We start from the raw sequence: 13,824 nt of genomic DNA on the forward strand, positions 1-13,824 counted from the left end.
AAAAAAAAAAACTCCTTCAAGGTTGATAAATTGCCAAATATCCTTTTTACACTTTAACACACTATATATAGCATTACTATATAGTGTTTTACCCCATATACCATACTTTTACATATTCTCCAGTTATTAAAACTTGATTAAATTAACTTGAACAAACTTAAAGCAATTAACAAGACCTTTGCCTCAAAATATATTCTATAATGGTGTCAATTCTCATTTGCTACATAAATCTATAATATTGATCAAACATAACAAATTAATCAAATTAGCACAGAACGATCTGTATGCTGCGTCCTGCAATCGCTCGCATCAAGAATCCACCAAATTTTCACTTGAATTATTAATTTTAGTTTTTTTATATTGTGTTTTTTTGAGATTTTTGTGGTGTGTAGTGGTTTAGAGGAGAATGTGCCTTTAGCCCTGTTTTACATGTATAATGAAAAAACACACAAGTGACAAAAATGCATAAGATCAGTAAAGATTTATATTATAATTTACATTTTGTCAAAGCTGTACTTAAATAGCTACATAAACCAGAATGTAAACAAAGAAATCATTTTTTTTTTTTTTTTTTCTTTAATTTAAAGCTGAAGATGAGGTGTAGACTTTGGTCATACTTCAGGACAGAAAGTGTATGAGATACTACTATCTCACAGCACATGCTGCTGATAAACTGTCCTACTAATACCGCTGGAAAAAATCGTATTAAAAACAAAGAAAAAAAGTACAAACATAAGACAAAAGAATACAGAACCAGTGCATACAAAGGCCAAAGTGATGAGGAGTGTCCATAAACAACATCACAGACCCGCAGAGCAGACAGTTGCAGCAGCTCATACTGCATTTGCATACATCTCTGAAAATAAACGAAAGAGTTTACTTTGGTTATCATTTCCACATTCTCATTTCTTTATCATTTTGGTTTCAGTAATGTGCCACACATAAGTAAGAAAATGCAGAGTCGGTGTCAGTCTCACAGCCTGTGTGTGACAGCTAGACAGACTGCTATTCTTTGGACCACATGTAGACCTGCACATTGGGACATTTGATTTTCTTTTCAAGTAGCAAAACAAACATCACATATGCCTTTGACGTATCTCAATTCAAGCACACACCATACATACACATACACTCACTCAGACATTTGAGGTAACAGTTGTTGGTAATATACAATATGCCCTTTTTGTATTCATTAGATTTTGTAGAGCTCAACATTAAGAGAATAAATGTTATGTAAAACACGTACACATAGATATGTATTCTCTGACCTCTCCTATAGTAAAAAAAACAAATGCCTTCAACAAAAAGATCTACCTCTGACTTAAGCCCACATTAAAAACAAACCTGAATGTGGTGAGCTCTTTGCAGTCACACATGAAATCACAGTCAACTGGGACACTATTTACAGTTACTATCCACAAAAGAATATAGTAGAAGAAAATATATAAAACAGTAAATTACAACAAATTGACCAGTCATTGTAAACATTATTTCCATGTATTGGTTGTGAAGGATGAAGCGTTCAACAATAAATTAAATAGATTATGTAACAAACTAAAATAAACACAAAGAAGAGCAAATAATATTAATAACGATAATAATAATATTAATAAAAGAATATGATTGTCTTTTTAATTTGTGTAGGACATACTGGACCACTGATGAACTGGATCAATGTCTGTTAGCCCTGAGTACTGAAGTCCCTGAACATAAAGGCCATAGCCTGATTCTTCGAGAAGAATTATGTATATTTGTGGCTGTCCATAACCTGGCCTAGACAGCTAGTCAGGCAAACGCTCAGCAAGCCTCTAGTTGGCTAGGTATCCATGGCCTCCTCTGTCTCCTTTTTAACCTTGATAGGTAGGAGCTGGATAGGGCTACTGCAATGAACCTTGATGACAGAGGCCTCACTGCCATGCTTGTTCAGACGATATGTAGATAATGCAGGTGGTGGGGGGTGCAGGTCTCCTCCAGTGCTACCTTTGTGATAAGACGCCTTAAAATCCATCTCCTGCCAGAGCAGGCCTAAGATCTGTTTCTCTACCATGCTCTCCACATCAAATCCCTCCATTTCTTCCAGTCTGTCTGCATTATCGCTGATGTCAAAGTGTTCAATTTCCTCGTTGACGCGGTTGAGCTCATCCAGGCTGCAGCTGGGAGAAGGAGAGACTGCTAGGCAGTAGCCTTTGAGGTGGAGCCGCAGGCTGCTGAGGTGGATGTAGTTGCGGTGGCAATGCGGGCATTGGTGTGGATGTTCTCGTGTGTGCAGCCGTTTGTGCAGCTTGAGGTGGACAAACTGTGTAAACTTGGCTGGGCAGATCTTGCACTGGTAAGGCTTTTCACCAGAGTGCAGTCGCAAATGGGTCTTCAAGTTGCTAGTGCTGCTGAAACGCTTGTGACACACCTGTGAGGTGAAAGCAGAGTTTTAGGATCTCATTCTTATTTGAGCAGAGACCTTACAAATGTACTCAGAGAAGGAAATGACTAGTTATTACTGAAATTGTTGTTATTATTTACCTGGCACTCGTGGGGTTTCTCTCCCGTGTGGACCAAATAGTGTTTCTGCAGATGGGCCAGCTGAGTGAAACCTTTATTGCAGGTCTGACACTTAAAAGGTCGTTCACCACTATGGACTCGCAGGTGCACCTAAAAAAAAAAAAACAGGTAAGCTAGGTACTACACATATGCTTTTCATTAAAAGGGAAACATGTTTCTCTTGCTTACCTTGAGATTAGAAAGTTGACCGAAAGTCTTGGTGCAGACATTGCACTCATACTTGATCTTCCCATTCTGCTTCTTAAGTGGGTAATCTAGACTTTTGTAGCCTGCGGAACCCCGTTTCATCTTGCTGAGATTGATCGCCTCATCCTCGGAGCGGCTAGTACTCAGGATTGCTGAGGTAGGCTTGGTAGGAACACGTCCTGTAGAGGCTGCAGAGCCGGCTGTTGGAGACCTACCAGCGGGAGCATAGGGGTGCCCATGACCATGGACTGGTCTGTCTTTCAGAGAAGTGGCTGGAGAAAAGGCACTGGTGGCCGCTGGGAGCAGGATGTCCCTGGCAACCGGAGAGTCAGGTGGAAGCAGAAATTGTCGGCTACCCTCGGGTGGAAGCATGCCATGTGGGAAGGGAACATGAGGGGGTACCAAGCTGCTATAAAAAGGGTACATGTGTGGAAATATACCACCCAAAGTAGGTGGCCCATTTAAACTACTAACAGGGTAGTGGGGCATGAGGTAGCGTGAGTAGTGCGGGTTAGGGTAGAATGGCATGGAGCCTGCTGGTGAATAGCCTGGGTAGTGGTTTAGGCCACGACTGTAGAGTGCTGGAGAGAAGGAGAGAAGGGTGTCTCTTGGCTCAAGGGATGCTGGTGTGGGACTGCTTTCTGGACTGCTCTCCGGACTGCTGTGTGCTGAAGGGCTGGGTGTCACTGTACACTGTCTGTGTGAGTGGTTCGGGAGCCCAAATACTGTGGTTGTCTTTAGAAAGTCTTCATTTAGGGAAGGGCGGAGTGGATAGACAGCACTCGGGTAAAGAGGTCGGTCTGGGCTGTTGGGGCAGCGGGGACGGGTGGGAAGTGGTCTGCTGGGTTCTTGCAGTACGTCTTTCAAAATCTCTGAAACGCTGTGCTCTCTTTTCACTGGGTGCTTGACTTCAGTCGCTTGCTGTGTGGCTTCGATCAGGCTCTGCTCTGTTTACACGCAAAAAAACAATATGTTAATAATTTTCTCACTCATTCACATTCACTGGTACAGGTCTGTTTGTGATGTTTTACATATATTACTTTTCACAATCATAATTCTTGACCAATTCCAGTTACTGTTATTTTAAGGGGCACATCAGTTCAACTGTCCCAGAGGATATAGCTCTTCTTAAACCAAATTTCTACAAAGCACCCCAGTGGTTCACTTAGTGCGACAGTTTGATAAATTATCTTGTGTTAGGGTCTACAGACAGGATGTGAGGCCTGACAGCCGCCCCAGCCAGGGTGGGATGGATGCACTGATACTATCTAATGGGGTTCATGAGTGGGTGTGGGGGGACTGATGGCGTCCTGCTAATAGGGATCTACAAGCCTAGATCTCTCCCTTGTATAGTCCACAGAGACCATGGATGGATTTTATTTAGTGATTAATCTTAAATGAGTTCCCAAATTTCTGCACAGTCTCAAACTTAAAAGGTTTCACAGAATTCACATTAAAAATCAGATGAGGAATGAGATATGAATGAAACATACATGGAGTAATACATGTCTCAGATTTAGGCTAAATAGACCCATTATAAACCTCCCTGACCCTTCCACCCACTCACATTTGATGAAAGGTGGGCATCTAATTAGAAAATTACTTTTCCATATATCTTAAATACTTCACTGTTAATCTCTTTAAAAAGGATGTAAACAATTAAATAACTTCCTGCTTCCTGTTCACTGAACTTTAATTGTGTAGAATTCAAGTGTGAATATGAGTGTGTGCATGATAAGTATCCCTTAAAAGATGATCCGTACTATCTACTCCCCTATCCTTCTGTCCCGGCAGCTACGTGTAAACAAACCGAGAGGTTATCAGTTCTCCCCTCCCACCTCTCTTCCACAGATAGTATGAGTTCTGTTCCTCCCTAGAGAGCTTGCCAAAAACAAACAGTCGGCGATCACAGAGATATCAATCTGTCAGCACAGCCCTGCCGCCAGGAAGTTCAACTAGTCAATGGAGTTTTTTTTTTCTCTCCTGCATATCTTACTAGCCTCTCCTTACTCTTAAAGTGGCAAACAAATGAAGAAGTTCCTCCCACACCTCCTGAGGCAGGATGACAAAGGAAAGGACTCAAGATCCATGTTGGTGTTGCTGTTATTTTACACCAGACTGGACCAGTGAAATAGAAAGTCAGTGTCTAAATCAGTTTCATGTGGGAGGCTGTGTCAGTCAGATTAGCCCATTCTATTATATTGAGTCATACACCAGCTTTCTTTAGGTTCTGCTTTGAGATGCAGGAGCTATTATTCCTTCTGAAGGCTGCAGGTAGAGAGGCAGCAGACATGAGTGAGTAGGTGTAATTAAAGACTTGTCTATGTGTGTTGAGCTCAAGGGGTCGGCTACATCCAGTGGCCCCAGGGTATGCGCATGACTCTGGGGAGAGGAGTCACACTGACTGGCCTGTTCACCTACCTATAATCTCCCCCTCTCCTCTGTATCAATCTTTCCCTCTGTCTCGTCTTTTTTAGTTTAGAGACTTTTATTGCTGGTTTCGTATGTTGGGAAAAACAAACCTTAGTCTGAACTTTCATGTTTAAAGAACGTTCTCAAACACCAATGGCTTCAACATTACACTCCTTTTCTTTGTAATTAGCCTGAACAAAAACATTGTAGAGGAAGAAAACAGAGAAACAGAGTAGTTCAGAGAATTCCGATCTTAACAGAGATGAAAGGTAAGAAGCTGGTGTGTTTGCACAGTGCTTACAGAGTCTATCTCTATAGTTGGAAAGGCATGTTTTTCTTGATTTAAACTGAGATAACAAGGAACAAATATCTGTCCAGGTCTATGGCAAATAGAGGCATCAAATATATGTATTTTTTGTGAACTTACTGAGTTTTTGCATCATAATCTCTCCAGAGGCAGGGTAGTTGAGACGGTGGGCAAACTCAGGGCAGTACCACACCAGTAGCTCTTGGTCTGCAGGAATGGCCTTCACGGTGTAGAAATAGATGTTCATGCCGTTTTGGCAGGCAGCAAGGTTCTGTTCATGCTGGGAATGAGCTGGATTCACATAACGCATCCAGTTACTCTTCTCCTCATCCAGTCCGTCCACAAAATGATGGAACTCTCCATTTGTGTATATCTACAAAATATATATGTATATAAAAAAAACAAATTAAGACCAGATTTTTTTTTATTACAATTACTATATTTGTCTTTATAACAATGCTCTATTCTACAGTCCTCCAGTGTGGTTCTCATGTTTTTGTGACAGATGAGTGGTGTTTGCTCTTATAAAGTCTCACAGTGAGTCAGCAAACACCCCCGCACTAATATTCACAGTCTCAGAGTATCTCCATCCAGCTCTCTGATGCATTCTTGGGTCTCGTCTGAAGTATGGTCGGGGGACGCCTGTCTCAGTATGTTGTTTATACTAAGCTTTCAAGTTCCAGGAACACTTCCAAGACGTCACAAACAAGGTTCCCCTCTCAAATGTCGACACTACACTTCCTGTAGCATTTTTTCTCTATGCTTGAAACTCTAACTAATGACTATGTAATCACCTGCCCTGCAGCATATGGTTAAGGACTGACAGTAACACAGGAAAGAATGATATCAGTTCTGTTTCTAGTAGGTAAAGACCAGAGTTGTTCCACTTGGGGATCTTTGATTTGGCAACAATATGGAAGTGACAGAAAACAAGTCAACACAAAACCAGAGCGGGTTGACTTTGCACTTTCTCCGTGACGACAGCTGCGTCAAATGTTTCATTTTAATTGTAGTGGCAGTTAATGTGATTTCTTTTTTCACTGGTCAAACTCTTTGAATAACTGCAGTGATACAGATGATCTGTAAAGCTGAAATATTCTAAAGAAAGATATATTCACAGCACCAGAACTGCAGTCATTCAGCACTTCCTGTCCCACACGCTCAGAGCGCTGCACAGTCAAATAAAGATTACACTATATGGAACGTATCAGTGCTCTCTCAGTCATTCAGCACCAGTGCACCAATGCAGTTCCCAAAACAGCAGATCTTTACTCAGCAGTTTCTGGTCGCTCTGAGAATATAAACTCACTGCTTCTACATAACCATCTAGCCCATGATGTCACACAGGAAGTCAGTCAGTGGAAAAGGAAGTGACCCGGTATTTTTTTTCTTGTCCGCTCCTACTTTATTAAAAGATTTTGAAACAAAACAACTCACCCGCCAGAAGTACTTCCTGTTCGCATCTTTGGGGACATTTTCTGCAGTGTAACTCTCTCCCACAAGGGGGCCAAACCGTGTGCCTTTGGGGATGTATTCTCTGCTGACTACACCGATAACCTGGTTAGAAAAATAGGTAAACAGGTGGTTAAGAAAGAGATAGGTTACAGTACAGTTCACAATTTGATAATTTTCTGAAAAATTATTTGCAAGCATCATTAAATTAGCTTAGACAGAGTGTGTGTGTGTGTCTGTGTGAGAGAGTGGGGTAATTAATTGACAGTCAGCCAGATGTGCGCACTTGAAAGACATGGAGCCATGCCTCTCTTCACCCGTCACCTCTCCTGACAGCCACAGGAAGCTAAAGGTCATCAAGGTTGTTTCCTAAGGCTAAGAGAGACTATTCGTTTGTCCTGCTTCACCTCTTATTAACCACACAGACACTTCTTCTGAGCAGATCACCAAAGCTTAACCTCTCTTCACAACACCGAATCATACAGGTGAATTATTTGATAGAAATATTAATATATTTTAGACCAGACAGGATTTTCTAGATTAAATTGATTCAGCAAAATGGATTTAAATAAGTAAATGTGTTAAACAGAGATGGGAAGTTTCAAATCAAAGCCAAAATATAGAATATTTTAAACATCTATGTATGGTTCTAAATCTGAAGATCTCCTACACAAAGCACTTTTCATCTTAAATGAAATGCTCTCCCCATCAATACTCTCTCGTCATCATAATCTCCGTCTGTGAAACACATGACTTCACTCACTCTCTTCGTGTTTGAACCTCAGGTGTTTCTTGAAGAAAGAGGGTTAACTCTTTATCACCTTATAAGTAGCACGCTTTTTTCCTCACAGGAAGAGATAAGACGGACAGAGCGACTGATGAAAAAATCTATAGCCCTGTTCGTATTGATCTATAAACGCTTTCAAAATAAAAGAGCCTTAATCCTTTTCAAAGCTTCTGCCGTCATTAGCGCTAGAAAGGTGGAAAGTAGTGTGTTTGTGGATTGTCATGGACACAGACATGGCAGTCTGCTGCAGATAAAACAGGTTTGATAGATGGCACTCTGGAACTTTTGCACTCGGGTGCTTGAGGAGCTTGTTATGTGGATGTTTGTGTTAGCTGAGTAACAATGTTAGCTAGAAATTATGAAGCACACAGACACAGACAGGTCAACAAAACAAGTTTAAAAACTGGCCTGACAGTGCTGATAAAGAAGATTAATACCAGTTATACGATCAGTAGGTGCAGCTTTATGGAGATGCTGTTTAAACAAGAATCACAACCATCCAAAGTTCTGCTTAAACCCGCTTCTTGGTAATGTGACACTCTGAGGCGGGTTTGTAGATTTACTGTCAGTACATTCATACAAGCAGACAACAATTATTAGCAGATGGCATGCGGGACTGCAGTTGTAACCCGATGAATCTCGTGGCACATTTTAAAAAGGAAGCCTCGAGGCCATGAGTTCATCATGCGTATTGCCGGGCGTCATGTCATACCTCTTTAGAGTCTGGTGGGTGTTTGAAGGCCAGGTTTCTGGGTAAGGACGCCTCGGCCCGAGTGAGTTCTGGGTTCTCCAGAGGACCCTCCCAGGTGTGGTCTTTTACAATGTACGTGCATTTCTCTTTGAACTCTTCCTCCGTCCATTTTGTCATATCTACATCCTCTACATCCATCTTGAGCTCCTCGCTGTCCACGGTGTAGGGTGCTCCCTCAGTAGTCAACATGGCCGAGCTGTGATGAGAAGCAGCCTGAGAAAAGAAAAAGCATTAGAAATAAATGTGTCGTCTTATCAGATAGTCTGTGAGAACAAGAGAACAAAACATTATCCAAGTAAAGCCAAAAGGTCAAACTACATACTGTAACTGATCTAGTTTCTTTAAAACTTTCGTGATGCACAAATATTATTTTATACCAAAAAAATATAATTCATTAGAATTGAAATATTTTTGACTAAATTAGAGCTTAATTGTTTACACAACATTAAAAACTAGAAAGAAGCAAATTAAGGACAACAGCCGTCCCGACCCGTTTATAAGGTCAGAACTGATCACAATCTCTCTTTTCATGTCCTACTCTTAATTTCGGTCTATCAACATACGTCTTACCCTCTCCCTGTTTTCTTCTCTGAGTGAAAAAATAGTCACAAATGGAGGAAAACAGAGGAAGGAAGTCCCGTCTACATCTGAGTGTAGCTAAAATTGGAATCAGAGTGGCAGAGCAACAGAACCATCAATCCATCCCAGAGAATGTGTGTGTGAGAAATAGAAACAAAAGAAGCAAAACTTTGACGCAAAGTGATACAACCGAAATTCAAAAGGTAAAATATGTAGTTACCTGTTTAGGACTTTTTTGAGAATGTTTTATTAAACCACTTGAAATGATTAAAAGTGTATTCATTTAATTTAAAACTAAATTTCCAATTAAACTAAAAACTTAATTTAAAACTATTTGTTCTTATAATTACAAATGGTTGTAGTTAATTTTATTAAAGTTTACAGAATTAATAAAATTTTATGTTCCAAAACGAACAGTAATGTGAAATTAACAAAGCTGTAACTGATTCGTATAAAATAGTTGATTTGTGATGAAATTAAATAGTAGTTGAGCATTATCTATTATATTAACATTTAATTTAGAAGATCAGAAAATAGTTTTGTTTTTTGTTAGAAAGAATCGTGTGCGTAGGACAGCTGTAGAACCAACTCATATTGAAACTAAAAAAAATACCATATTAACAAACATGGAAATCAGATGTATGCATACTAAATATACATGCATAATATAAAACTATATCTTATGTTGGATAGCGAAAGAAAAGACTACTTTTAAGTGAAATCCTTAAAAAATATGTATAGTTTAAATTTATTCGAGCTATAAACTATTATTAAATATAGATTTTTTTTCCTAAGAATTAAATACAGAAATTATTTTCTAAGAATTGTTTTAAATTAATTAAAATAAATGGAACTGCCTAGATTATCACAGTCAAGAATTTTAAATGAAGAAACCTACAAACTAGGAAGCCCCAATAAAAGCCCCAATAAAACAGTTTTTCTACCAAAAAACAATGACACCACATATAATTAATAACCACTAAATAACTAAATAAGCACTAAATATTTAATTTCTGAAATAACTGGTTTCATTGCATAACGAATCCTCTGCTTTACCAGAAACAGATGCAGAACACACAGAAACACAGTTTAGAGAAATATCACTTACCAGGACGCTCTGGTCCCAGCCACACATAGAGGCTGTGTGTGATCTTTCCCCTGAGTGTGTGTGTGTATGGGACAGGTGCAGCTCACAGTTCTCCTGTCTTGTCCCACTGCTAGTCCAGATGGTAAGTGACTTCTCCTGCAAGTGCCTGAGATTGACTGACTGACTGAGCAAGTATGTTTGACTTGTTGAAGGCACTTTGGCCCTGCCCACTTTCTCCTCCCACCTTAGTGTCACTTACTCCGCCTCCAGATGACATGATCTAACAATTACTCCACTGCTACACACACACACACACACACACACACACACACACACACACACACATTATTGAAGAAAAATAATTAATAAGAGAAAATAACAAATAATAACAAATAAGTGCACTAACTACCCTAAATCTCTGAGATTCTTTTAAATTTCCTTTCTTTTGACCCCTTTTTTGCCTTGTTCTATTGAAACATACTTGTAATAAAATTTATACATATATATATATATATATATATATATATATATATAAAATTTTAATACAAGTATGTTTATATATATATATATATATATATATATATATATATATATATATATATTTTACATTTTAAAAATTAAAAAAAAAAAAAAACTGTGCACTATATGTTAATAAAATTTTAATTAATTCAATTCAAACACAGACCTTCATTAAAAAAAGAAAAAGAAGTGACCAAAATAGTCTTTGAATTATTGAGACGCACAACACAAGAAAAGAGCCCCAGAAGTCTTGTTTGAAGAGGAAAGTGAACATGTTGATGCGTCTTCCTCGCTCTCATCCTGTGAAGGAAGGACGTCCTGTGACGGTGACTCAATAACTAAGGCCATTTACTGGGAGCCGACTGACGTCCCTGTTCCTCTTTTACCTCCCATTTTACACTCTTTCCCACAATACTTAGCCTCTCCAGTGCATTATTCATTCTTAAGAATGCTCCAACAAACTTATAGGAACATGTTTTCTGGGTTCTTACATGTTGATCAGTCTTAAATTCAGAGACATTTTCTTGTAAACATTTCTCTTTCATAAGGTGGATATGAAGTAGTAATGAAAGATTCTTGAAGGATTCTTGCCTGTCCCTCAGCAGACATGCTCAAAAACCCTCATTACACACAAAAACACTCTCACCCACCCGAAATTCAGCTGGTGACAAAGTGCTGACCACATCAGTCACAGCCTACTATTTCCTGGCAGCAGACTACCCAGAAGATTGTTGTAGCCCCAAAGGGCTGCCCAGAACCCGCTCAGCCCACAACCCGCCCCAATCTGGTCCACAGCTGTTTACACTGAAACCCACTCAATAAGAAGTGCAGGAAGGACCAGCACCAAAACACTGAAATTCACATTCAAATGAAAGAGCAAAAACGGGGACCTGCCAGCAAGCTGGATCCTAGAGAAGATAGTTGGTCTCTGCCAAGGCCATCCCCAATAAGATCCACTTTAAGAGACTTCAAGCCCATAAAAGGGCTGAACCCTCCAGGGCTTGATCAGACCTTCTCTTTCTCTGGACAAGCTGAAGCCAGGGGGCAGGGAGAACTCTCTCATCTCTGAAGTCAAATTCAAATGGACCTTTTACTGTCTATATAAAGGGTTTAATGCGGCCTGAAAGAAAACCAGTGAAAACAATAGCGGGCAGAGGAACATCAACAGAGTTGTTAGTTTTACAGACAGCTCATAACATCCCCACACCACAGAGTAAAAAAAAAAAGGGAAGATATGAAGTGCAAAAAAATCTTGCAGCATAAATAGAAATGTCCCGATTTGAAATTAGGAATGACGAAATTGTGCAGTGTAAGTGCTTAAATCCTTAAAGCTGCAAACATACAAGGTGCTGACGACCACATCCAATCTTCTGCTAGTCCTCAGCAGCCAGAGACTGATATGTGAAACATCCCTTCTAAAACAGTGCAAACATGGTTATCTTCCTTAAAATCATTTAATCAGGGTTCTCTCTAAATAGAGTGATTACTTAGTTAAAAGAAAGCTAGTGTACGTCCCCTATGCTTGTGTGTGTGGCTGTTATTCTAAGCACATCCCACCACAAATGAAATATTAGGCAAGGCATATTAAGCCTGTCTGAAGTCTGAAGGTTCGAGCTTGTGTGTGTGTGTGTACACACGTGCTACAGAGAAGCTGATCTGCACGTGTGCTGCACGTTCTGCAGATGACACCCCTCCCAGCCCTTTTCATGTGGGGTAACGGGGCAACAGAGCTCTAATCCCTCCGCTTCAACTTCCTCAAACCAGCCATCTGGAGATATGTCTGTCTCCTTACAACATTTACCACAGAGGGGGTGGCGTGGTGATTAATGCTATAACCAGACAGAGACTATCTAAACTAAAAGAGGACCATGCTAAATTTGGCACATGTGTTATTAAACTGTTTATATTAATGATTAAATTCTCAGGATACATAAACCCTTTACAGTGACAGTGGCTTGAGGGTTTGCTTACAGCACATGCCATTTGGGTAGAAAGGACTTTTAACCTAAGAATGAGAAATCAGGGAAATGTTACTGCTTTTTTCAGAGAGATAGAAAAAAGAAATAATAGTAAAATAAATAAAGCAGCTTTAATAACTGACAATGACTAAATTGATATAAATCAGATTGTACAGATATACACAGTGTTCAGAGATCTCTGTTCACACACACACACACACACACACACACACACACACACACACAAAATCACACACACAAACAATCTTTCTCTCTATTTATCTTCATTAGGATTAACTGAAGACATTACGAAAGCAAACATTTCAGCAGGAGAACAAAATCCAAGGTAAAGCAAAAGCTGAAGTCATTTAACTTCCCATTCAGCTCCAGAGAAAACAATAATCAAAATATCATCAATACCTGGTATAATGTATTAAACATAATATATACTTTTGCAGCATTTTTATTGTTGTCATGATGATTGCCTATTTAAATCCGTCCAGACATTTGGGTTGTAACTGAAATTTGTTTGTTGTAGACACACAAACATTCGCACAGGCATTAACAGCAGCGTTATGCTGAGCTGATAATACAATTCATGTTGAATGAGTTTGCACTACCGGCACACATGCCCTCCTCTCTGTGTCTAAGATCTTTACACGAAACAGACATAATGTTCCTGACCACCCCCTTACACACACACACACACACACACACACACACACACACACACACACACACACACACACACACACACACACACACACACACACACACACACACACACACACACACACACACACACACACACACAAACACCTCCCCATCAAAGCAGCAGAGAAAAGTATGTAGGATGAACAAAGTCAGACACACTGTAAGCACACATGCTCTTCTCTTTACTCACCAGTGACTTCATCAGCATTCAGGGGGAAATGCTTTTTAACCATTTAACCTTTTAATGAGATCTGATTAGCAAAAGATGATCAGTAAAAGACCTGCCATTATCTCTAGCATTTATCTGAAAACACACACACATACAGTGAGTAGGGAAGCCCTTTGGCCCATCAGCACCCTGTGAAGTGCTGGGAATGTGTGTGTGTGAATGTAGGAAATATTTAGTTTGGATCTCTGCCACAAAAGTCTCACAAAAAGCTGCCAGAAAAGCTGTCTGCACACCTCCACCTGCGACATGGAGTCAGAGCGTACCTGTGTTGCAATGTGCACATGCAA

At 39.8% G+C, this 13,824-nt stretch overlaps 1 protein-coding gene across 2 annotated transcripts; it reads right to left on the reverse strand.

Annotated features, from left to right (window-relative positions):
* Positions 1 to 387: 387 nt before the first annotated feature.
* LOC109065421 (PR domain zinc finger protein 1) lies at positions 388 to 10,314 on the reverse strand. 2 transcript variants are annotated; one of them, XM_042755738.1, is made up of 8 exons: positions 10,139 to 10,314; positions 8,413 to 8,664; positions 6,899 to 7,018; positions 5,582 to 5,834; positions 2,725 to 3,689; positions 2,518 to 2,646; positions 1,774 to 2,404; positions 388 to 1,723 (listed from the first exon to the last, which is right to left on the reverse strand). In XM_042755738.1, exons 1-7 carry the CDS (start codon positions 10,163 to 10,165, stop codon positions 1,817 to 1,819), a joined length of 2,334 nt encoding a protein of 777 aa, XP_042611672.1. In that variant the 5' UTR covers positions 10,166 to 10,314; the 3' UTR covers positions 388 to 1,723; positions 1,774 to 1,816. The 2 variants fall into 2 exon arrangements, with proteins under 2 accessions (XP_042611672.1, XP_042611671.1); XM_042755737.1 differs by having other exon boundaries at positions 389 to 2,404.
* Between the last annotated feature and the right edge of the window lie 3,510 nt (positions 10,315 to 13,824).

This window comes from Cyprinus carpio, unplaced genomic scaffold, assembly GCF_018340385.1.
Source record: "Cyprinus carpio isolate SPL01 unplaced genomic scaffold, ASM1834038v1 S000006746, whole genome shotgun sequence".
Lineage (NCBI taxonomy): Eukaryota > Metazoa > Chordata > Actinopteri > Cypriniformes > Cyprinidae > Cyprinus > Cyprinus carpio.